The 23,777-nt window shown below is 46.1% G+C and overlaps 1 protein-coding gene across 2 annotated transcripts; it reads right to left on the bottom strand.

Moving 5' to 3' along the window:
• Positions 1-3,443: 3,443 nt before the first annotated feature.
• On the bottom strand, positions 3,444-22,173 carry SEC22C (SEC22 homolog C, vesicle trafficking protein). Of its 2 annotated transcripts, XM_054991689.1 has the most exons (8): positions 22,085-22,163; positions 21,654-21,745; positions 18,213-18,422; positions 16,868-17,031; positions 15,986-16,165; positions 11,621-11,739; positions 8,574-8,639; positions 3,444-5,160 (listed from the first exon to the last, which is right to left on the bottom strand). In XM_054991689.1, exons 3-8 carry the CDS (start codon positions 18,392-18,394, stop codon positions 4,960-4,962), a joined length of 912 nt encoding a protein of 303 aa, XP_054847664.1. In that variant the 5' UTR covers positions 18,395-18,422; positions 21,654-21,745; positions 22,085-22,163; the 3' UTR covers positions 3,444-4,959. The 2 variants fall into 2 exon arrangements, with proteins under 2 accessions (XP_054847664.1, XP_054847665.1); XM_054991690.1 differs by lacking the exon at positions 21,654-21,745 and having other exon boundaries at positions 22,085-22,173.
• Between the last annotated feature and the right edge of the window lie 1,604 nt (positions 22,174-23,777).

Below are 23,777 nucleotides of genomic sequence, written 5' to 3' on the forward strand. Positions count from 1 at the left end.
AGTAAAACACAGCCTTTAAGAGAAACCTCCAAATCCTTGAACTCTTTCTTTTGCTCTCTAAAATGTGTGTGTTATGTGCTGTCAAGTCGTCTCCCACCTATGGCGACCCTATGAATGAAAGACCTCCAAAACGTCCTATCCATTAACAGACTTGCTCAGATCCTGCAAAATGGAAGACATAGCTTCTTTTATTGAGTCCAGCCATCTCGTTTTAGGCCTTCCACTTTTCCTAGCATTATTGACTTTTCCAGAGAATCTTGTCTTCTCATGATGTGACCAAGGTATGAAAGCCTCAGTGTTGTCATTTTAGCTTCTCAGGAAAATTCAGGCTTGATTTGATCTAGTGCCCACTTATTTGTCTTTTTGGCTGTCCGTGGTATCCGCAAAACTCTCCTCCAGCACCACATTTCAAATTTCATTTCACCATTTGATTCCCTCTTCTGTTGGGGTGGCAAGTGGGAATTTGCTTAAGGAGGAAATCTGCAAAGTTGCTGAGTGGAAACGGGGGGGGGGGAATCCAAATCCAAACCCCCTGAAAATTCAAATCCCTGATTTCAGTAAATCTAAGTGCAGCAGGATTTGACTCCAGCGGTACCTTTAGAGACCAAAAAGACTCAAATCCACCGGATTCAAATGCTGTTTTTTTTTTTTACTGCAGACCAGGGCTTTTTTTCAGCTGGAACGTGGTGGAACGGAGTTCTGGCACCTCTTGAAAATGGTCACATGACCAGTGGCCCCGCCCCCTGATCTCCAGACAGAAGGGAGTTTAGATTGCCTTCTGCGCTAGCGGCGCAGAGGGCAATCTAAACTCCTCACTGTCTGGAGATCGGAGAGGGGGGGCAGGGGCACTGGTCATGTGACCATTTTCACCGAGGGCGATTTAAACTTTAAAAAAACTCCCCCCTTGTTCCAGCTGACCCAAAGTGACGTCATTGTGCGGTCCTGAGTTCCACCACCTCTTTTCCCAGAAAAAAAGCCCTGCTGCTGACCAACACAGCTATTTACCCAAAACTTTCAAGCGAATTGCTAATAACCAAATGTGTGTGTGTGTATGTGTGTTGGGGAGGGGGGGACAATTAAAATAAATTTCATGTTTGAATATGAGCAAGTTCCTACATATGAAAAGTTAACCTATCAGGGAGAAAGATCATTTCTGACATGCTAGCTTTCTTCAAGCAGGGAAGAAGGCTGTAGCAAGTGCTTGCTTTCCCTTTAGAATTATCTGTAAGCCTCACAGGGCAAGATTTTTTTTATTAAGATGAAATATGGGGGAAAGGCAGAGACAAGTAGACTGAGTGCACATATTAAAGCTGGGAGTTCATAAATATCTGGGGAGAGGGCAAAGATTTTGACACTAAAGGAAGGTGGCACAGACCCGTCTTTGTACGTCCTGGCAGACTACCACACATCCTGAAATCTGTGCAGTCTAACCGCTCCAAACAGCATTGAAAGTTCACACAATAAAAACAAACTTGTTCCCATAAAAATTATCAAAAGGGTTCACAAACGTGAAAGGCTGGCTTCTATCACAACACATTAAGTAGCAGAATATACAACGCAGCGGAGGCTGAAGGAGGCTTGCCTTCTAGTTACAATATTCAAAAATGCATGCTCGGAAATTAAAACGGGGAGCACAGATCAGCCATGTACCCCGACGAGAGTCCGCGAGGCAGAGAACCCGCTCTACTCTGTGGCTGTAGGGACGGGGATGGTTCGTCTTTAACATTATTAACAAACGTGTTCTTTCCAGAGTTGAGGGAGTGTTCCTGAAGCATGTCCCGAATAAAGTCCAAGGTATAAGATAAAGGGCCTAGTTCTGAGGTGGTAAGCCCACACCTGGACACTATGATTCAGACTTTAGAAAGGATGACTGAACAGGACTGAACCACCCACTATACAAAAAAAAAAAATCCCTGCACATAGAAGATTAAAGGAGAAGTTTTCTACTTTAGCCTTTGCTCCAAAGCAGAAATTATAAATATGTTCTTTTTCTTTTGTTGCACAGCAATACAACCCAGAAAGTCAGAATTAGGCCAGTGTCATTCCAGTGCATTTCAGCTGCTTCCATAGGAGCCAGTTTGTAGTAGTGGTTAAGAGCGTGGGACTCTATAATCTGGAGAGCTGGGTTTGATTCCCCACTCCTCCACTTGAAGCCAGCTGGGTGACCTTGGGTCAGTCACAGCTCTCTCAGAGCTCTCTCAGCCCCACCCACCTCACAGGGTGTTTTGTTGTGGGGATAATAATGGCATACTTTGTAAACCACTCTGAGTGGGCATTAAGTTGTCCTGAATGGCGGTATATAAATCGAATGTTGTTATTATTATTATACTGATTTTACTGTTTTTAATGCTTACTATGTTTTGTTGTTAGAAAATTATTTCTGAAGATATTAGGGTATGGGAGGGGGGGTCTTGCTTAACGTTTGTAATCTAAGCAAGGAAACTTTTGATTGAGGGGTGGGATAAAATTAAGGCTACTATTATGCTTTATGTAGAGTTTCTTCAGTGATTCCCAAACTGCATGCAGGAAAGAAGTTGGGGTGTGCTGTGCAAGCATGGCCACACCCTTGAATCATGAATGACCAGGCAAAAGGGGAAGAGAGGACACCAGGAGGCAATATTCACTCTGCTGTCCCAAGGATGGTTCTACAAGATAGGAGGGGGTATAGTAAACCCCTGGGAGGAGATGGCACTTGATTTACATACAAGAGGACATTTAGTGGGTGAAGCCTGCTGCAAAGAAGGGCACAAGGCCAGTTTGGCCAGGGATCCTGAAGGTCTTTTGCCATCTTCTGGGCATGGAGCAGGGGTCACTGGGTGAGTGTGTGGTGGGGGGAAGGTAGTTGTGAATTTCCTGCATTGTGCTGGGGGTTGGACTAGATGACCCTGGAGACCCCTTCCAACCCTACGATTGGATGATGCTACGAGGTACCCTTACGCAAGCACCAAAAAAGACCAAACCACCAAGTCAGCCCCTGCTACGATGTCGCTTTTTGATCAGACAAACTCACAGGGGTTGATGCAAATAAAAAATTCAGCTAATTCGAAAGTTCTTTTGATCTAATAAGAGCAATCTGATTTTTTTTTTTTTAAAGACACTTTGGCCAATGTTGGCTGGGAACACCCTCTATGTGGGGCAATGCCAGCCCTGCGAAATTGATGCACTCTGCCCCAGCAGTAAAACAGGAGACAGTTTGAAAGGAAAAAGACCTCGAGACTCTACCAGTATGACCAAAGTTCACCCCAGCTCCTTCGCTATGCACTTTAAATGTGTGACAAAGGTTTCAGGTTTGTGACGTGCTCACAAGTCATGTGCCACAGAACCTGGTTTTTTTTTTTCTTTCAAATAAATAAATAAGAGAAAGCCAGGATTGGCAGAAATCTATGGAAGCACTGGTGACCGAGCCACAGTAAAGTAGTGTTTACAATGAATACGCAAGCTGCTGACTTGAACTGGAGGAATGCCTTTATGGAGATCAAATGTGCTCAGCTGGGGTATCTGATCCTTGCAGTGTCCACGACACTTCCTCCATCACCTGACTGAAACCTCAGGGTGACGTGCCTAGGGGAAAGGTGTATCGTAGGCTGAAAGCCACCTCCCTCCTGAAGCTCCACCCGTACAGAGCTCTCCATCGCCATGTTCAGCCTCCAAGGACTTCTATCCATGTGTACACGTAGCACAGGGCTGAGCACTGAATAAGGCGTCCTGGAAACTCTCACCAGGGTGCACCCTAGGAGACGTCTCCCACCTTTGTAGCTCGTCAGGGGGCTGCTCTCTTGGCCTTGCGCCTAGAACGTGGCCACAACTCCTCCATTCCTAATAGGCATGAGGCATGCAAACCGGGCCTCAGCATTCAAGAACGTCTGAATCGGACACTTATCACCTCTACCTTGGTCACCGTAATGACCTACCATTTCAATCTGGCTTTGTTGCAAACACACGTATCAAAACCAGAAGCGTCTCAGCTGGTTAGAGATGCTACTGTTAACGGGTCTAAGAACCAACTGGCTCCATGAGCAGAAGTGGCATGGCACAAACCCTGCCTGACCGTACTACTTCGGCCAGCAGAAAGGGGGATCCACTCGTTTGAAAGTCTCCCACCTAAAAAAGAAAAAAAGGCAAACTAAGGAGAGAGCTAACCTTTCCCCTCAGGTGCTAGCTTTCTACCTACATGGGTGCTTTCGATGGAAAAGGGATTCAAATACACCACCCCTTAACTGCGGCCTGAAGCGGCACAATCTAAAAAGTGCTTTGCTATTCCACACAACGTGCACTGGATGGTCCTGGATGGACTCTGTGTAAGCCCTGCAGACGGCAGACAGGAGCAGTAAACGTGACATAGTCCTTACAAAGGGATAACGTAGATGTTTTTGTGCAAAGAAGCACCCAACTTCTACAGACTTCGGTTCTTAGGACTGTGCGACGTGGAGAGCTAGTAAGACAAGCCCCTTCAGTTCGATGTCCTTAGGCGCTAGTACAAGTTTGACCAAATCAGCACCCATCTGCTGAGCTCACGCATCAACAGCTGTCACTGTGAGGTTTCCTTTTGTCTTCCCCTAAATCGCACTGACGCTTGCTGCATGTGTGTCATCCAGAAGCGCTGGTTCTTTTTAACTTACTCTTCACTTTCTGGGACAGATGATTCACTCCTTTTAGAAGCCAAGAGGTCACCTTGCGGAGTCCCTTAGTAGGCCCAGATCAGCTTAGTTTCAGAGCATCCTCCCATCTACACGCATTAATCTGTAGCGCATTGGTGTGCTGAGGATCCACCTTCCGTTCCCTTTCCGCCCTGCGAAATTATGACCAATTTATGCTATAAAACCCACTCTCGAGAGAGAGAATGAATCATGGCTTTAAAAAAAAATCCCGCCCTGCAGTGTAGGCTGCTGCCAAGCAGCATTAAAAATCACTCCCGCCCCCAGGTTTTTAAAAACCGCAACAGGAATTCCGTAGCCGTTTTCATACTCCGCAGTCCGGCTGCTTCTCCACGACTTGCCGCGTGAGTATCTGATGCGAAGAAAGAGACGCCACCCCTATGTGGAAAAGGATTTGCCAGACGTTCCTTAATCCGTACAGGTAGATGTTGCATAGACAGATGGTGACGAAAAGCACAAAGACCTTGACCCTCCTCGCCGAACTGTAGAACAGGTAAAGGTAGCACTGCAAGAGGGACGAGAGCATCAAAGAGAACTTCAGCTTCACACCTCGGCACAAGGATGGATATCAGTTACATAAACAAGTGTTTTAAACAAGATTGCCAGGTCCACATATAACAAACGTCCGAGGGCGAGTTAAACAATCTCCAATCAGTGAAACATTTTCCAATGACACATTTGCCCGCAGAAAATTTTCTGCCCCACCTATGTAAATATACAGTGCAATTCTAAGAAGAGCTACTCCAGTCTACGTCCATTGAAATCAATGGGCTTAGAACGGAAGTAACTCTTTTTAGGACTGCCCTGTGAATCTGTGTATCTACAGTTGTCAGTACTATTGCGCTGCGAATCAATCGCATTAAGACGGGCTAAATGTGGGATAGGAAGCAACGGCACTCCAGTGCTGATACACGGTCCAGGCTCATACACGGTGTGTTTACTTCTTCTGCTAACATAGTTAAAATCTTGCTAAGCTCATTTAAATATTTAACTTATTTTCTGATGCACTTTTCCCAGAAAACCCAAATCACTGCCTCGGATTTGTGTGATCATTTGAACATGGGCCGCTCCACTAGCCGTAGTCAGAGTCCATCAAACCATGCTCAGAAACCACGGTATGAAAATTGTGGTCTTAACTAATTTTGCATGAGTTACCAATGCAGGCGTCACCCCTTGGCTCCTAGCAATGCTCTCGTACACTCCCAGTCTACAGAGATGCCTAGCCAGAGAGAAGGCAATGCAAGCAGCATTTGATGTAGTGGTTAAGAGCACGGGACTCTAATCTGGAAAGCTGTGTTTGATTCCTCACTCCTCGAAGCCAGCTGGGTGACCTTGGGCCAGTCACAGCTCTCTCAGAACTCTCTCAGCCCCACCCACCCCACAGGGTGTTTCTTGTTGTGGGGATAATAATAACGTACTTTGTAAACCGCTCTGAGTGGGTGTTAAGTCGTCCTGAAGGGCGGTATATAAATCGAATGTTGTTGTTGTTATTGTCAAAGCAAACCAGATTATTTATTTATTTATTTATTTATTTATTTATTTATTTATTTATTTATTTAATTCTATTTGTATTCTGCCCTCCCCGCACCAGCAAGCTCAGGGCGGATTCCAATTAATACAATAAAATGAAATACAGTATCTTTAAAACCAATAAAACATCTTAAATATTTTTTAAAAATTAAATATTTTAAAACGTACTTAAGATTGTGAATGATGGTTAGCCAAATTCTGATTTCACATCCTAACCAGTTAAAATAAACCCTGGTTTCTTGTTACAGCTGAACAGAGCCTCGGTTTCACACCAGATTAATAACTGAGATATCTAAAGGGGTATTGGACTCTGTAAATGCCCTCTCAAATAATTTGATGTAAAAATGTTTTTACTGGTCTAGAAACACTGGCAGAGATTGGGAGAAAACTGATTTTAAGACATGGATGGATGCACTGTAACATGAGGATAAACCAGTCACTAAAGTGGCCGATTTTATTCCACCGATAATTAGATTTCAAATTAAAACACAACGTAAAGCTTGAAGCCATTTATACTGGATGTTACCAATATGCAGATGACACCCAGCTCTATATCTCACTATCCAGGTCCCCTTAGGATGCAGTAGAAATCTCAGATCACTGCCCAACAGCTGTAGTGAAATGGCTAAAAATGAACCAATTGAAATTGAACCCAGACAAGACTGAAGTGATGCTTGTTGAGAAGGCAGAGATCTTGAAGGACATTGTACCCCCCCCCACTTTTGATGGAGTTTGTCTGACCCTTGCAGACTCGGTTAAGAGCCTAGGGGTTATACTGGATCCAGCACTACTACTAGAACAAGTTAAGGCAGCTGCAAAAACCGCTTTTGACAACCTCACTGTAGCCGGGAAGATGGCTTCTTACCTCGACACGGCCGACCTGGCCACCTGGATCCATGCTATGGTAACATCAAGACTTGACTATTGTAATGCTCTATACATTGGTCTCCCATCTAAGTTAACTAGGAGGCTCCAACTGGTGCAAAATGCTGCAGTGCGACTGCTATCAGGAGCGAGCAGGAGCATGAACGTCACTCCCATCCCACAGTCGCTCCATTGGCTACCCATCAGTTACCCTGCTCAGTTCAAGGTATCGGTTATCACTTACAAAGCTCTTCACGGCCTCGGGCCGGCATACCTACAGGACCACCTCCCTCCTTATGTTCCACCTCGGCAGCTTCACTCATCTGAACAGGATCTCTTACAGGTGCTACCCTGAACATGGGCGAAATCAACAGCAGCCCATACAAGGGCTTTCTCTGTGGTGGCCCCTACCTTGCAGAGCAGCCTGCCTGAGGAGGTCAGGAGAGATCCAACTCTCCTAGCTTTCTGCAAACAATGCAAAACTGAATTATAAAAAAAGGCTTTTGTATTGTAGGGAGGGTCTCTAAGATGCTTTGCTAGTGAGTTAGGGACCATAGACTTCACCATTATGTTGCCTTACGTTGTCTTAAGTATGTGCTCCTATGAGCTACTTGTCCTCCATGCGGTCTAATGTCAGTTCTAGAATTGCTTATGCTCCGTTTTAGCATTTGTTCAACTCTGTGTTGCAGGGGTGGGGAACCTTTTTTCGGCCAAGGGCCAATTGGGATATTTATAACATCATTCACGGGCCATACAAAATTATCAACTTAAAAATTAGCCTGCTATATTTGGTCAAACATTTAATTAACTCACCCCTAATGCGATGGCTGGAACTGCTTCTCTTTGGTCACTTTCTCTTCACAGTGGCAAAAACTGGAGTGTCTGCTGGAAGCTACTTTCAGGGGCTACAAACTGACCTTCCCAATGTCCAATACCCACCTAGCACACGAAGCAATAGGCACAGCCTAATTGCTTCTGCGCCACGTGTTTTGCGGTGCTGCCGCCAGGCCGGGCCGGGGGCGCAAGCGCACGAAGCAACAGGCACAGCCTGGCTGCCTCTGTGCTGCGCAGCCCATGGTGCTGGTGCCAGGTCAGGCTGGGGGGTCGTCGGGGGCTGGCATGGGCCACAGCGCCTCCTTCAGACAGCTGCGCTCGAGGCGGCTGCTGGCCCTGCCTTAATGGATGCACCAGCCCTACAGGCCAGACCAAATGATTTCGCGGGCCATATCCAGCCCGCAGGCAGTACGTTCCCCACCCCTGCTGTATTGGATTCTTGCTAATGCTATATCTTTGTAAAATTGTGTTTATTTACCCTATGGCACTGTTTATGCAAATGTCCTTGAAACTGACTGTACTGCTTTCACACTGTGTAATCCACCTTGAGTCTCAGTGAGAAAGGTGGACTATAAATGACATAAATAAATAAATAAAATATTGAAATACAGACCACAGTTTTTTCTGTACTAAAACTGGGGTGAGACAAACGCCCCGCCAAAATATTGAGAAAGTAGGCATCTTACTTACCAACAAGAAGCAAGCTACAAAAGGTGTGAGAAATGCTATTATATTTCCAATTCCTTGGCGATCCTCCTGTGGAAAGATGGAATTTGGAGGTCAAATTCATTCGTCTTTGCACATAAGCAAACAAAAACATACTTGACAAGCTCGACTGCCCACCACCCCTGGGTTAGAAGGCCAACCTAAACATGCAGGAGAATGAGGGATGGACTAGGCAGCTGCGTCAGCTGCACTGGCTACCGGTGGAGTACCAGATCAGGTTCAAGGTTTTGGTAATAACCTATAAAGCCCTGCGCGGACTGGGAGCTGCGTATCTGCGGGACTTCCTCTCCCCATACGAACCCCAGATGACTCTTCGTTCCAGCGATAAACATCTACTAAGGGTCCCTGGCCCCAGGGAGGCCCGCCTGGCATTGACCAGGGCCAGGGCCTTTTCGGTCCTGGCCCCAGCCTGGTGGAACGCACTGATGAGACCAGGGCTCGGCAGGACTTGTTATCCTTTCGCCGGGCCTGCAAGACGGAGCTGTTCCACCAGGCGTATGGGCGGTGCTAGGCGGAGCCCCCCCTGGCCTGTTGGTGGTGGATTGGGCCCTCTCCACCACAAATACCCCCCCCCCATTTAAATCATCTTTTTACTACGAAGATGCTCTGGAGATGATTTAGGCTGGTTAGTTGTGCTGCTATGTTCATGTTTAGATGTATTTAAAATTGTGTAGTAATTTTGGATGTTTTTATGGTGGCTAATTTATAATAATTTTATATATTTTAACTGTATGTGTCTGTAATCCGCCCTGAGCCTGCTGGAAATGTGGGGAGGGCAGAATATAAATTGAAAATAAATAAAATAAATAAAATACTGTAGTGGCTTGCATGTCAGACTGGAATTTGGGGGGTCTGGGTTCGAGTTCTTACTCAGCCAGGCAAGCTCACCTTGACTCAGTCACACCCACTCGATTCAACTTTCCTCAAAAGGTTGTTGTAAGAATAAAATGGAAGGGCGGAGAACCACAAATGGTGCGCTAAATGTCTCCAAGGGATAAAAATGCGACAGGAAGAAGGATGGTAGTCAAGGAAGTAGTAGGAAGTAGCATTTGACATACAGGTGGGAGGAAAGTTTCACATTTTTTAAGCTATATAAGTATTTTTGAGTCGCTGCCAGCACAAAACTAGTACAGCAAGTACGCACATTCATATGTATGAATATGCACCTCTGGCCAAATTGACTTCTTATACGCTTAACAGACCAACACTGGAATTTCAGGAAAAATGGCAAGTCTTTTTTGATTACGTAGCTGGAAATTAAGAAAAATTAAGAACAGTTATTATGGAAATATACTAACTATAAAATTAAGACGTCAAGGAACGTAAAATGTGAAATAGAAGATCGAATACAGAATGTTGAATATAAAATTTTGAGTACAGGCAATTAAGGAGAGGAAGAGGAGTAATATTTTGTAGTTTTGTTGTGTTGTATATCTTGTTAATGTTTTCTTTGTAGTTGATATGTGCAGTTTTATATTCTGTATAAGCTTCTTAATGTACTTTTCAGTCTTTTTCTTTTTAATAAAAATTTTAAATAAACTAGCACAGCAAGAAACAAGTTGGATTAAAACGTTCCGCCCTATTTATTTTTCTTTACCTGTAGGAAGATTTTTTTTACATGGGTAATGACTGAAAAATTACTCTAGCCCTACCAGCAGCTTGGACTGGTACGACCTGCTCTACCATCTCATTCTGCTGCATGTATCAACCAGACTATAGTCAGGTGTGCCTGAGTGGAAAACCGGGCACGGCTATTTGTAAGCCTGAACTACAAATAGATAAGCAGATACACAACACTCAGAGCCAAGCTACAAGTGATGCCAGACACAGGTTGGACACTTGTCAGCTTCCCTCAAGTTTTGATGGGAAATGTAGGCGTCCTGGTCTTGCAGCTTGGCTCTCCATTTAATTGAAGTTTACAGAACCCCCCCCCCCCACACACACACACAGAGCAGAGGGGAAGGGGGTCTCCGGAGAGAGCCCAACACCTGCACTCCTCTCCTGACCACATGTTCTCCCTCCCATAGACTGCTGCTCTGTAAACTTGAATTAAATGGAGAGCCAAGCTGCAAGACCAAGACGCCTACATTTCTCATCAAAACTTGAGGGAAGCTGACAAGTGTCCAACCTCTGTCAGGCGTCACTTGTAGCTTGGCTCTCAGGAAGGAACCTGAACAGTATTCAAATTATCAGGAGATGTCCTCAGTAGGTTCCACTGCAGAAGAAAAGTTAAAAACCTGGGATGCTAGTCTAATTCACAGCTAGCTATTGGAAACATTTCTTAGCCACCTTTCTACCTTGCAGGAACTCAAGGTGGCTTCCAGAACAATGCCTTGATAGCACTCTGAACTACAGCTTCTTTGAAAGCGGTATCTACGTTGACAATAAATCCTTCAAGAACATCAAGAACAACGGCAGGAACTGAGTCCAGTGGCACCTTAGAGACCAACAAGATTTTCAGAGCAGCAGCTTTTGAGTGCCCGAGCTCCTTTCTTCAGACAGGTTCTGAAGAAGATCCAGAGGAGTTAGCCGTGTTAGTCTGCAGTTGCAAAATAGAAAAGAGTCCAGTAGCACCTTTAAGACTAGCCAGCTTTATTGTAGCATAAGCTTTTGAGAACCGGCGCTCTCTTCATCAGATGCATCGACGAAGAGAGCTGTGGTTCTCAAAAGCTTATGCTACAATAAAGTTGGTTAGTCTTAAAGGTACTACTGGACTTTTTACTGTTCTGTAGAAGGGAGCTCTGACTCTCGAAAGCTTATGCTGTAAAAATCTTGCTGGTCTCTAAAGTGCCACTGAACTCCAATCTTGCTGTTCCACTGCGGATCGACACAAATATCCACCTAAAAAAATTCCTCCCAACATTTATTGCAGCTGACCTGGAAAAGTGAAGCCTTCTTGCTCGACACGGTACTATCAATCCCCATTGGAATGTGGAACTGAAGCCTTGAGACCGGCCCCTGTGTCATTCCCACCCCCTGCATCCTCGCCCCTCGGTCTTCTCTCAAGTTACCTGGAACGAATATTCGGCGAGGTGAACGCCTCGAATGAGATTCAGAGCCCCACACATGATGTTGAGGACGAGAGACAAGATGCCCACAGCGGACACGGGTTGCATCCTGTAAGCAGAGGCTTCAGGCCCAATCAAAAAAGAAAGGGAACAGAATAAGGAGATGGGAAACGATTGCTTGGAAGCCTGCACCCTGACCTCGCGCTTTGTGGGCTGTCTTCCTATACCTCTTTGGCCTACGTGGCTTCTGGGCTACCTCCCTCACAATGGACTCGAAAGCCGAGTTCTCTCTAAGACACCTCTCTAAGCCCATTGATGACAACAGACTGGGAAGGGTACAACTCTGGTTAAGTCTGGGCTTATCTCCATGGCTCTCAGCAGGTATGTGTAACAGACGTGCATGATGAGTGAAGCCTGAACTCTTGGACCTCTTCCAGGTCCAAACCCAAAAGCAGCAGCAGGCTATACTCAAGAGCTTTTTTTCAGGTGGGACGGAGTTCCGGAACTGCTTGAAAATGGTCACATGGCCGGTGGCCCCGCCCCCTGACCTCCAGAAAGAGGGGAGTTTAGATCGCTCTCCATGTTGCTGGTGGCGCGGAGGGCAATCTAAACTCCCCTCTGTCTGGAGAACAGGGGGCGGGGCCACCGGCCATGTGACCATTTTCACCGAGGGTGATTTAAACTTTTTTAAAAAACTCCCTCTTTGTTCCAGCTGACCCAAAGTGACATCATTGTGCGGTCATGGGAATGTGCGTGCACTTTGCGCATGCGGTACCAGGGGCACCACCTCCTGCCAGGAGTTGCCCCCTATGCTGGCAACCCACTGAGTTCCACCACCTCTTTTCCCAGAAAAAAAGCCCTGGCTATACTAGTTCTGATCTTAATGAGAACCAACAGGCAGATCAAATAATGAGGCAATCAGGCCCTGATACTAAGGACATACGAGGACATACAGAAAACAAAAATCCCCCAATTGCATGGAATTGGACTGACTTTTGACTGTTAGATTCTTTGAGTGTACATTATTATTGTCAGCACTTTATTATCAATTTGCTTTATTGCACATGTCACTTTATTGCAGGTTGACAAGATGATGATGTATTATGCTCTCCTTCTGGGGGACTGGACATTTGATGTTTTAATTCCTACCTACCTGGATTAAGAATTTATTGTACGCTATCCAATACTGGACTGTGATTTATCTATAGTTAGACAGTTGGGGGGGATTTTGGTTTTCTGGGTGAGGTTGTTACTGTAACCCCCAATACTAAAGAGACAAGTAATGTCAGCAAGACAAGTACACAGTTCTCAAGCAGCCTGCCATAATCCCCCCATTTCGTCATTCGACACTGCTTCCACTACAGGCCTGCAAAGGAATCCCAAAACGTTTTAGTGCCCGAAGCAGGGAATCCACATCCCCACCTTCCAAGATTTTAAGGGGAAGGATCCAGGAAACCTGATCAAGTACCCCCTTCAGCCTGCCCTGGTTAACCTTTGCTTCTCCGTGTTTAGGGGATAATCCAGACAGGAACATGGGGCCGAACACAACCATCAAAACTGAGCAGAAGGGAGGAGGAAGGTTCTTTGGGATGGCCGACCACGGTGGCAGGAAGTTCTGCTGGCCGAACCAGGATCTTAAGTTGCGATGGGAAGGCAAGGAGAACCCAGCAATAGTCAAATCTGATTTCCACTCACATAAAGGTTCTTTTCTTGTTCACTTTATGTTAAGATCAGAAACAGTGCTGGGTGAGATGGAAGTGACACAAAACAGCTTGTCTGAAGACCACCATGTGAAACGAGGTTAGTTTTCTGACTAATAATAAAAATATCGTATGCACTGAGCGGCAGAGATAAGGATGTTTTGCATGAGGACATTTCTTTTGGCTCTGGCTGCTTCCACCAAAACAGCGTAGCGTCCTGGCCAAAATCATGAGCTCTAATACAGGCAGTCACCCATTCGAATCCCGACATGAACTCAGCCAAAGACCTACGGTAAACCACTTCCATTCAGTCTCAGCCTCCCTGCCCTTGGCTATATGGAGGTCACACCACCACTCTTCTCTTTCAGGGTGGCTGTCCGGACTGCCACAAGATGGTTTTACCCAGTACTAAAAGCTAAGATTGACTGCACCGAAGTTCAGCAAGAACTTTCAGTTAAAGTGTAAATGCCAAGTTTTATCACGCCCCAAACTGGATCCGAGTTTGCAAAGGTTAACAAGGTAACAATCGCAGAAGAGTAGCTTGGTTAATCTGCAGGAGCCAAAGCAACAGAGAATTTGGCAGCACTTTAAAGACTAATTAATTTATGGTGGCGGAAACTTTCATGAGGCACGGCCCACATCATCAGATCCAAGCAGCAGCATAAATTGTGCATTATTGTGTTGCTGTTTTTTTAACATCAGCAGAAAGTTCTTTGTATTGTCGAAGGCTTTCACGGCCGGAGAACGATGGCTGTTGTGGGTTTTCCGGGCTGTATTGCCGTGGTCTTGGCATTGTAGTTCCTGATGTTTCGCCAGCAGCTGTGGCTGGCATCTTCAGAGGTGTAGCACCAAAAGACAGAGATCTCTCAGTGTCACAGTGTGGAAAAGATGTTGGCAGGATGACTCAGCCCAACCCCAACCCTCCTGAGTAAATGACCTGCCAACATCTTTTCCACACTGTGACACTGAGAGATCTCTGTCTTTTGGTGCTACACCTCTGAAGATGCCAGCCACAGCTGCTGGCGAAACGTCAGGAACTACAATGCCAAGACCACGGCAATACAGCCCGGAAAACCCCCAACAACCAGAAAGTTCTTTGTTATTAAAGCATGCTTTTTTGCTAACTGCACTAGGTAAGGTAAAGGTAGTCCCCTGTGCAAGCACCGAGTCATTACTGATCCACAGGGAGACGTCTCATCATGACATTTTCTTGGCAGACTTTTTACGGGGTGGTTTGGCATTGCCTTCCACAGTCATCTACACTTTACCCCCAGGAAACTGGGTGCTCATTTTACCGACCTCGGAAGGCTGGAAAGCTGAGTCAACCTTGAGCCAGCTACCTGAACCTGGCTTCTGCTGGGATCGAACTCAGGTCGTGAGCAGAGCTTGGGCTACAGTACTGCAGCTTACCACTCTGCGCCACGGGGCTCTTTTGCTAACTGCACTGGAACCCTGTAAATGTAGTATGTCCCTTTAGCTACCGCTACGGCTGAAGCAGTTTTATTTTTATTTATTTATTTTATTCAGCTTATACCCTGCCCTTCCCTGAGTAAGCAGGCTCAGGGCAGCTTAAAACAGGTCCCAGTAACAAACTACACTAACAGTGCAATCTTATGCAAAGTTACTCCAATCTAAGCCCGTTGACTGTAAGAGTATAAAGCATTAAGAGCTGCCTACCAAACTCCGGCCACTGACTTCGCTCATCTGAACAGGGTCTCCTGCAGGTGCCAGGCTGCACACAGGTGAAGTCAGCAGCAGCCCATACACGGGCTTTCTCTGTGGTGGCCCCTTTCCTGTGGAATGACCTGCCTGAGAAAGTCAGAAGAGCCCCCACTCTCTTGGCTTTCCGTAAACAATGCAAAACCAAACTATTCAAAAAGGCTTTTTACTCAAATGGGAGGGCTGTATTGTAGGGATGGGGTCTCAGATGCTTTGCTAATGAGTTAGGGACCGTAGACTTCATCACTATTTTTGCCTTATATATTATCTGCTGCTTTAAATATTTACTCCTACGTACAACCAGCGCTCCATGCTGTCTAATGTTAGTCCTAGAATTGATTATGTTTTGCTTCAGTATCTCTACTATGACTTGGATCCTTGCTAATGTCTTTAAACGTGTATATGTTTACCTTATGGTATTGGTATTGAAATGTACTTACTTGATACTGATTGTATTAACCTCATACTGTGTAATCCGCCTTGAGTCTCAGTGAGAAAGGCGGACTATAAATGACGTAAATAAATAAATAAAAATAAATGTATTGTAACTATTTTAATTACATTTTTATTCCACCCTTCCTCCAGGGAGCTGAGAGAGGCATTCATGGTTCTCCCCTCCTCTACTTTATCCTGCCAGCAACCATGTCTATCCTTCTCTCTTGCTGTTTTGCAGATCCAGCTCAAGTAGCAGCGCTCTCAGAATATTGTGCTTACAATTAGTGCTTTTACCTTGCTTTAACTGCGTATCGCCAATAAAATTACATAGTGTTAATAAAAGCACTTAAATATTCTACTCCATTAAATTCATCCACATCAGGTAGGTTAGGCTGAAAAACAGTGACTGGCCCATGGTCATCCAGTGATTTTCATGGCAGAGGATGGATTTGAACTCAGATCTCCCCCCCCACACCCCTTTCCAGTGCAACACGCTAAATGTAATGGCACTTACCAGACTCCACGGGGAGCTCTGCGTGTCCATTCACCATCCCATTCATCAGCTCTGCCTCTTCCAGCTTTACCTGTGCGGGAGGACGCACACGGAGCTCTTCCTGGATTTTTTCCAAGTTGAGCTTCATCGGAGCACAGTTGGCGTAATTGAAGCGGCTTTTGACTTTCTGAATGACGTTATCTGCAGCAGAGAAAGAAGGAAAAGTTGGCATAAAGCTTATTCCGTATTAAGCAAAGAGGTGTAATGAGCATAATTTGTACAGGCTAAACAATTGGAAGCAGGGTTTAATGCAGAAATTTCATTTACTGCTGAACATGTCGGCCTCCCACCTTTGGGGTGGGGGAGGGTTCTCCCCACCACTGCACTTTGTTAATTTGTTTTACTGTTTGTATATTGATTTTAGTTCTTGTTTTTATCGATTTTAACTGTTCACCGCCCAGAGCCCCTGGGGATGGGCGGTATATAAATTGAAAAAATAAATAAAATAAAATAAATAAATATATACAGGTCTTGGAGGGCAACTGGAGATTGTGGATGAAAAACAAATCCTCCTTTAAGAGGACTGAAAAAACACAGATGGAATTTGGATCGGCTGCTTTACTTCTGAGGTATGTGTCGTGAAGATCGGGCTGTTAAAGCACATCCGTGAGGACTAGAAACAGCGGGCCAGATAACTGCAGATCCGTTCAAATAAGGGCAATGCTCTTGTCCAGCGCAAGGAGTCTTCCTCTTGCATCAGACAAAAGGTTCCTTGCCCCAGGGAGCAGCCTGAATCTGCAGCAGCCAACTCATTGCATGTCAAATCCATTTGCTACGCTGGTTCCTAAGAAGGAAGCGGAAAAGAGGACGGGACAACAGGCAGAAAGTCCATGTGCTACACACCGAATTCCAGGAAAGCGTAGGGCCTGGAAGCCAGCCCTACGCTTGTTGCGTCGTAGGAAGTGGCAAATTCCCACTGGAGCTCGTCCAGAAAGCAGAACGCCATGACGGCTGGGTAGCTACTCGCACAAATGCCCATGCAGGCAATTTCGCCGGAAGAATGGAAGCTGGAAGAAAAAATAAATAGTCAAAATCAACCGCAGGCATCCAAGGAGACACCCAGGAGAAAGGGGGGGATATATAAACGCTTAAAATAAAGAAACAGGACAGAACATTGGAAGGAGAGAAGACTCAAAGGATGCAATCGAGACTCTGTCCTTAAAACTCAACAGAAGAGGAACTTGGATTGTTTGCTCTGCAAACCACAGGACCAGACGTCGTGCAGAAAAAGTGCCTCTCCAAATCTTAGCCTTTGTTATCCTTAATTCTTCTTTCTCAACAGGCAGGTTGCTTTCCAGAGTTGCAGACACTGGCCCCATTGTCAGTCTCAGAAACCACACCCCCTGCTTAAACCCACAGGACCAGGAAGTGATCCAGTGACAGCAGAGCAGCACGTCGAGAACACCGTGTTCGTAAGCTTTAAGTAACAGTAAAAACAAAACACACGTTTCTAGCCCTCAAGACTGCAAAAGGAAATCTGAAAACACGTGGGCAGGAAAATTCTAGCATCTGGAATGAAGGGAGGATGGGATCACCCAGGAAAGGTTTCTCAAGTTCTGAACACCCTCCAAGATTTGTAGATCGTCCTACTGGGGTGGTTAAGAATCGCGGGGCGCAGCGTGGCTCCTTAGCCTTTTCAACAACTAGGAGCAGCAAAGTTATACAAAATAATCAGACACCTGCAAATATCCGTGTTTGTTTAGCTTGCAGAATGCAGATTTTCCCAGTATAAAATCTGAAATTACTTTGGTTAGAGTTTATTTATTTTTGATTTTCATTCCGCCCTGCCCACATTTCCAGCAGGCTCAGGGCAGATTCTAGCAGCAATTGCAGCATTAATTTTTTTCATTGCTAGATGCAGAGTTTTACGCACACAGCTCTGAAGGGCTTATAGAAAGCGTACGTGCAACACTTAAAGGACAGACAGTTGGTCAGAATGCGGAGTAGCCTCCATCAAGATAAAGCTCCAGGCCCTCTTGACTCTTTCACCCATTTCTCCTTCAGATATTATCAAGAAACAGCGTTTCAGAAACAACTTATTTTTTTATTAGTCAATTTCCAGCCCTCCCTCCCCGGGAATGGGCTCAGGGCGGGTTACTCGTTACTACGGGAGGCGTGCTACGGAGCCCATTCCTTAAGGTTATATTACGGAGGGTCAGTACTTCTCTCCGGCTGAAGGGCAGCTTACTGTATGCTGAGATCACGTTCTTTGGCTGTTCCCCGATCTGGATAGCGCATCAGCATTGAGGACAAGGCCTTGAGTTTCTTCCGGCATTCCAAGAAGTCCTGATCTAGGTGGAAGTCCGTGGAGGCAGAGAGCGGAAGCCCATCCCTCACCCGCACCACGCAGGCAAAGAGGATCATGGACATCCTCCACAGGAGAACTCATGGGGACCGCCTGGAAAGAAAAACACGGCGTGCGGAGGTAAGAGGATTGTTCTGAACATGTCGGGTGATACTGCAAGCAAGGAAAGAGTGATCTGATAACTCTGGACTAAGCTAGGAGCCCCCTCAGCATCCTACACCTAACAGCCTTGTTCAAACATTGAGTGATTCCGCACACGTTGGATAATGCACTTCCAATCCTCTTTATAGATCATTTGGAACGGATTTGTTTGTGTGAGGAACAAATAATCCGCCTCAAACGATTGATAAAGTGCATTGAAAGTGCATTGTCCAATGTGTGCAGAATTAGCCATTGTATTTCCAAGCGAAATCAAGTTTATTACGTCCAGAAAATGCCTGGCAGATTCCGCAAGGACTAATGTGATATGTTTGTGGTATTCCACGGCAAAGTGCATTATATGAGCAAAACTGCAATATTTAGAGCCCAGATATTAAGATCGTCAGGGGCTGGTGGGTGGGGTAAGAGGGGAGAATTGACAACTGGGAAACCTCCCCCCCCCCATCTCTTACTAACTGACAATTCCCAGTTTCTCAGAGTTCTCCCACATCCCAAGAAATACTGTGATTTGTTGACTTAAACAAAAAACTAGGGAGTAAAGAAATTGAACTGTTAATCTCAGCAATTGGTAGATTTAAAACAAAAATTATTTGCAATCTGAATCAGAAAAGCAGGGTATACATACATCAAACAGATATACAAATAGTGTTCTAGCATGGAATGGAGCACAGCAAATAAAGCTGACATGGAATCTAGTCACAGATCGTACAGAGGCATGCAAAAACGACCCTAACAGGTGGACGAGAATGTTAAAATGCTTTAATTGAACTGAGAGAGCCAGTCTGGTGTAGTGGTTAAGAGCGGCAGGACTCTAATCTGGACAGCCAGGTTTGATTCCCCACTCCTCCGCTTGAAGCCAGCTGGGCGACCTTGGGTGAGTCACAGCTCTCTCAGAGCTCTCTCAGCCTCACCCACCTCACAGGGTGATTGTTGTGGGGACAATAATAACATATTTTGTAAACTGCACAGAGTGGGCGTTAAATTGCCCTGAAGGGCAGTATATAAACAGAATGTTGTTGTTGTTGTTATAACCCTTACACCAGCAGGTTATTTCTCCAAAATACATGTAGCAGATAACCAAGAACACTGGCCATTAAATGTTGCTAAGGGGAGATTCTCCGCTCATTCAAAGGAAGCTACAGTACTACCCTCCCCAATCATTCACACACAACCCTACTCGAAAAATGGTAGAAAAGAGCAAGATTCCAGTAGCACCTACAAGACTAACCAAATTTGTGGTAGGATATGAGCTTTTGTAAGCAACAGCTCATTTCTTCAGGGTATGAACTTTTCACGAGCTGTGGCTCACGAAAGCTCATACCCTGCCACAAATTTGGTCAGTTTTATAGGTGCTACTGGATTCTTGCTCTTTTCTACTGCTACAGACAGACAAACACGGCTACCCATCTTGACCTACTCGAAAAGAGCTTCAAAACGTTTATCAGACAGAAAGTGCAACACAAATATTTATCGAAAAGAGTCCAGTAGCACCTTTAAGACTAATCAACTAACCAACTTTACTGTAGCATAAGCTTTCAAGAATCACACTTCTCTTCGTCAGATGCATCTGACGAAGAGAGCTGTGGTTCTCGAAAGCTTATGCTACAGTAAAGTTGGTTAGTCTTAAAGGTGCTACTGGACTCTTTTCGATTTTGCTACTACAGACTAACACGGCTAACTCCTCTGGATCTACAAATATTTATATAAATCAATAAAACAAATGCAAGCACCAAAGCCACGTCTAATCTCGTAAGATAAAAAAAGAGCCTGTCTACATGTCACAAGACTTCAGCCTGGTTCCAAAGACTACACCCAACCCCGATTTCTTCTCTAGGAGCCTCTGTCGTTTGCAGCCGGCATTACCGTCAGGAGGAAAGGCACGCCCACAACAGCTTCATGCGTTCCTTTGAGAAAAATAACTTAATTGGGGCCACATGGCCCTAATCGGGGGATCTACAAATCTTAGAAGGCAATATGGGATTTTAGATGGCGCCTGCTCTCCACTTGCAATGACTTCTGATGACGGCAGCGAGACATTTTATACTGCTCAACCCACCCCGAGAATAAAATCCTGTATTTCTCCCCCAAGAGACACACAGAAGACATGAATCACACTGGACATTAAAGAGGGACTGATATCAGGAACTCTGTCTCATGGTTTCTTAACAGTCTCTCTAGAGGAGATGTCTGGGCGCATGTTCGTCAAGTGTCAGGAGACACAATGGTAGCCGGGAAGCGTAGTTTTGAAAGACAGAAACGGCAGAGATTGCTCCAGAGGGGACAGATTCTCTCACAGGGCTCCACCACCTCTGGCATTTCCCCTTCCGGAGCCTCTGACCTGCTGAGGCTCGGTTAATTCAAAGTTTTAAGTAGTGGGGGTGGCAGGATAAAAGCTCCAGGAGAGAAAGTCAGGTACGTCAGAGGAGGTGGAGGGTTTATATATTCTATATAAACAACTCTATTTTAAAGGCTGATTTAACATCTTTGATGTTTGGGTGCAGAGGGGTTTTATTGTGCTGATGTTTGCCACCTTGGAGACCCTCTTCGGTAAGGCAAGGGGCACAGATTGATTTGAATTATTACATTTCTAGCCCGCCCACCCCATGAGCAGGTTACAACATCATATCGCATACAAATATAACATAAGCATATATATTTATGCATAAAACAAAATCAATAAATATACAGTATAAAATAGAATATAAAATACAGCAAGATGGGTAGCAGCGTTTGTCTGTAGCAGTAGAAAAGAGCAAGAGTTCAGTAGAACCTATAAGACGGACAACATTTGTGGTAGTCACAGCTCATTTCTTCAGATACATTTTAGAAAACTGCTTTTGAGCGCCACAACGACAGGACTGTGTGCACTTTTATAGGTCACACTCAAAACAGCCAAATACAGGGCAAATTATAGCAGAGAATTCTGTCCAAAACAAGCAGTAGAAAAGAGCAAGTCCAGCCGCACCTAGAAGACTAACAAAATTTGGGATAAGGTATGAGCTTTCATGAGTCACAGCTCACTTCTTCAGGCCACTTCAGGTGAGTGTTCTTTTGTTGGTCTTATCAATGCTACTGAATACAATGAAACAAAATACAATGAAACAAAATCTCTCCAAAATACAGCATTTAACAGAAATGTTTTTAATTCGTTTAAAGGGCCAGGACCTTATTTCTCCAGACCAGCTGGCCACCCTATTGGTCCCTCCAGGGCTGCTCATTCTAAAGTTTCCAACCTCCAGGCGGCGCCGGGAGATCTCCTAGAATTGCAACCCCAAGCAACAGAGATCAGTTCCCCTAGAGACAACGGCTGCTTTGGAGGGTGGGCGTTCATTATACCCCGTCGAGGTCCCCCCTCCCCAAACCTCGCCCTCTCCAGGCCGCACCGCCGAATCTCCCGGAATCTCCCGACCGGGAGCTGACACACAATCACCGATCCTCCCCTAGCCGCCTAACTTCAACGCCACCGACTTTAACGCGGCTGCGCCAGGCGACGTACAAAGCAACCAAGGCTGCCTCCGCCCCCAGACCCCGCCCACCCTCCGCCCCACCCCGTGGCTCGCGAGCGACCCTCCCTCCCCTTCCCCACCGGCTCTCACCTCCTCCGGGCTCTCCTGCGGGCCTCGCCGTCGCAGCGACCGGGCAGGCGACGGAGGAAGCGGCCTGCGCCACAACAAACGCCCCCTCGCCCGCCCACTTCCGCCCACGGAGCCGGGGACGGCTAGAGCGGGTGGCCGCGCCATAGAGCGGCGAGGGAAGAGCGTCGGCCTCCCACAGGGGGAACCCCTAGAGATACGGTCACTCTCGCCTACAGGCACACTCGAGACTTCCGGTTTCACAGCGAAAGTCTCCCTTGGCTTAGAACACCCTAAGCCAAGGGCACCGCTTTCCTGGCGAGGCTGCTAGATTGTCCCCATTTTGATTTTTTACCGAAGTTTGGGCTGTGAATCATGCAAACCATTTTTTTTAAAATCTCTCTGGGACAGAACAGAGAAAGAGGCAGAGCTGCTTAGGAGCGATGCTGTGATGGGAAGGAAGGAAGGTGAGGCGGGGGGAGCGGCTCTTAAAGGTGCAGGAGAGGGGAAGGCGACCGCCCTAAACGCCAACCTGGGCAGGAGAAACTTTTCCTAGCAGAAGTAACATCACCAGGAAGGTCTTCTTCACCTGCTGCTGCTCTGCAAAAAAAAAAATCTGTAAACTTTTTATTCTCCGAGAAAAAATATGCTGTGTTGCAGCAAGTGAAGCCGTCTAGCAATTCTGAGATCTCATCAGATCTCAGAAGCTAAGCAGGGTCTGCTTTGGTTAGTAATTGGATGGGAGACCTCCAAGGAAGTCCAGGGTTGCAGAGCCAGGCAATGGCAAACCACCTCTGTTGGTCTCTTGCCATGAAAACCCCACTGGGGTTTGCTATAAGTCAGCTATGACTTGAGAGTACTCTTCACCACCTCCATATTATACGAGCCCTGACCTGGATAGCCCATGTGAGCCTGATCTCATCAGATCTCAGAAGCTAAGCAGGGTTGGCCTTGGTTAGTAATTGGATGGGAGACCTCCAAGGAAGTCCAGGGTTGCTGCAGAGCCAGGCAATGGTAAACCACCTCTGTTGGTCTCTTGCCATGAAAACCCCACTAGGGGTCACCCTAAGTCAGCTATGACTTCAGGGCAGGATTTTGCCCTGAAGCTAAGCAGGGTCAGCCTTGGTTAGTAATTGGATGGGAGATCTCCAAGGAAGACCAGGGTTGGTATGCAGAGACAGGCAATAGCAAACCACTTCTGTTAGTCTCTTTCCTTTAAAACTCATCAGAGGTTGCCATAAGTCACCTGTGCCATAAGTCACCTGCAACCTGATAGCACTTTCTACCACCAGGAAGAGGGGGACCTGACCAGAGTATAATGCCCTCCACCATCCAACGCAGCCATTTCCTCCAGGGGAACTGATATGTATAGCCTGGAGATCAGTTGTGATACCAGGAGATCTCCAGCCACCACCTGGAGGGTGGAAACCTTGCTCCCTGACATGAGGATCAAGGGCTGGGCGTAGAAGCCAGTGAATTGTACTGCCTGGTTTAACTTCCACCTCTACTGCAAGCTCGCTAGATGGCGCAAAGCAAGCCACTGGATCTGGAGCCCCTTCTGCAATATGGGGAAAGAGCAAGCATACTCTGCAAGGCTGTTGTAAACAGTCCAACAAATTAACATGTGCGAAGCGCTTTGCATACCGGAAGAAGCTGCTAAGTCTTGCTGTTATGTGCGGCACCTCCATGGCGATTGCAAAGGAGCAGCTGTGTTAGG

Source organism: Eublepharis macularius, chromosome 11 (genome assembly GCF_028583425.1).
Source record: "Eublepharis macularius isolate TG4126 chromosome 11, MPM_Emac_v1.0, whole genome shotgun sequence".
NCBI classification, from domain to species: domain Eukaryota; kingdom Metazoa; phylum Chordata; class Lepidosauria; order Squamata; family Eublepharidae; genus Eublepharis; species Eublepharis macularius.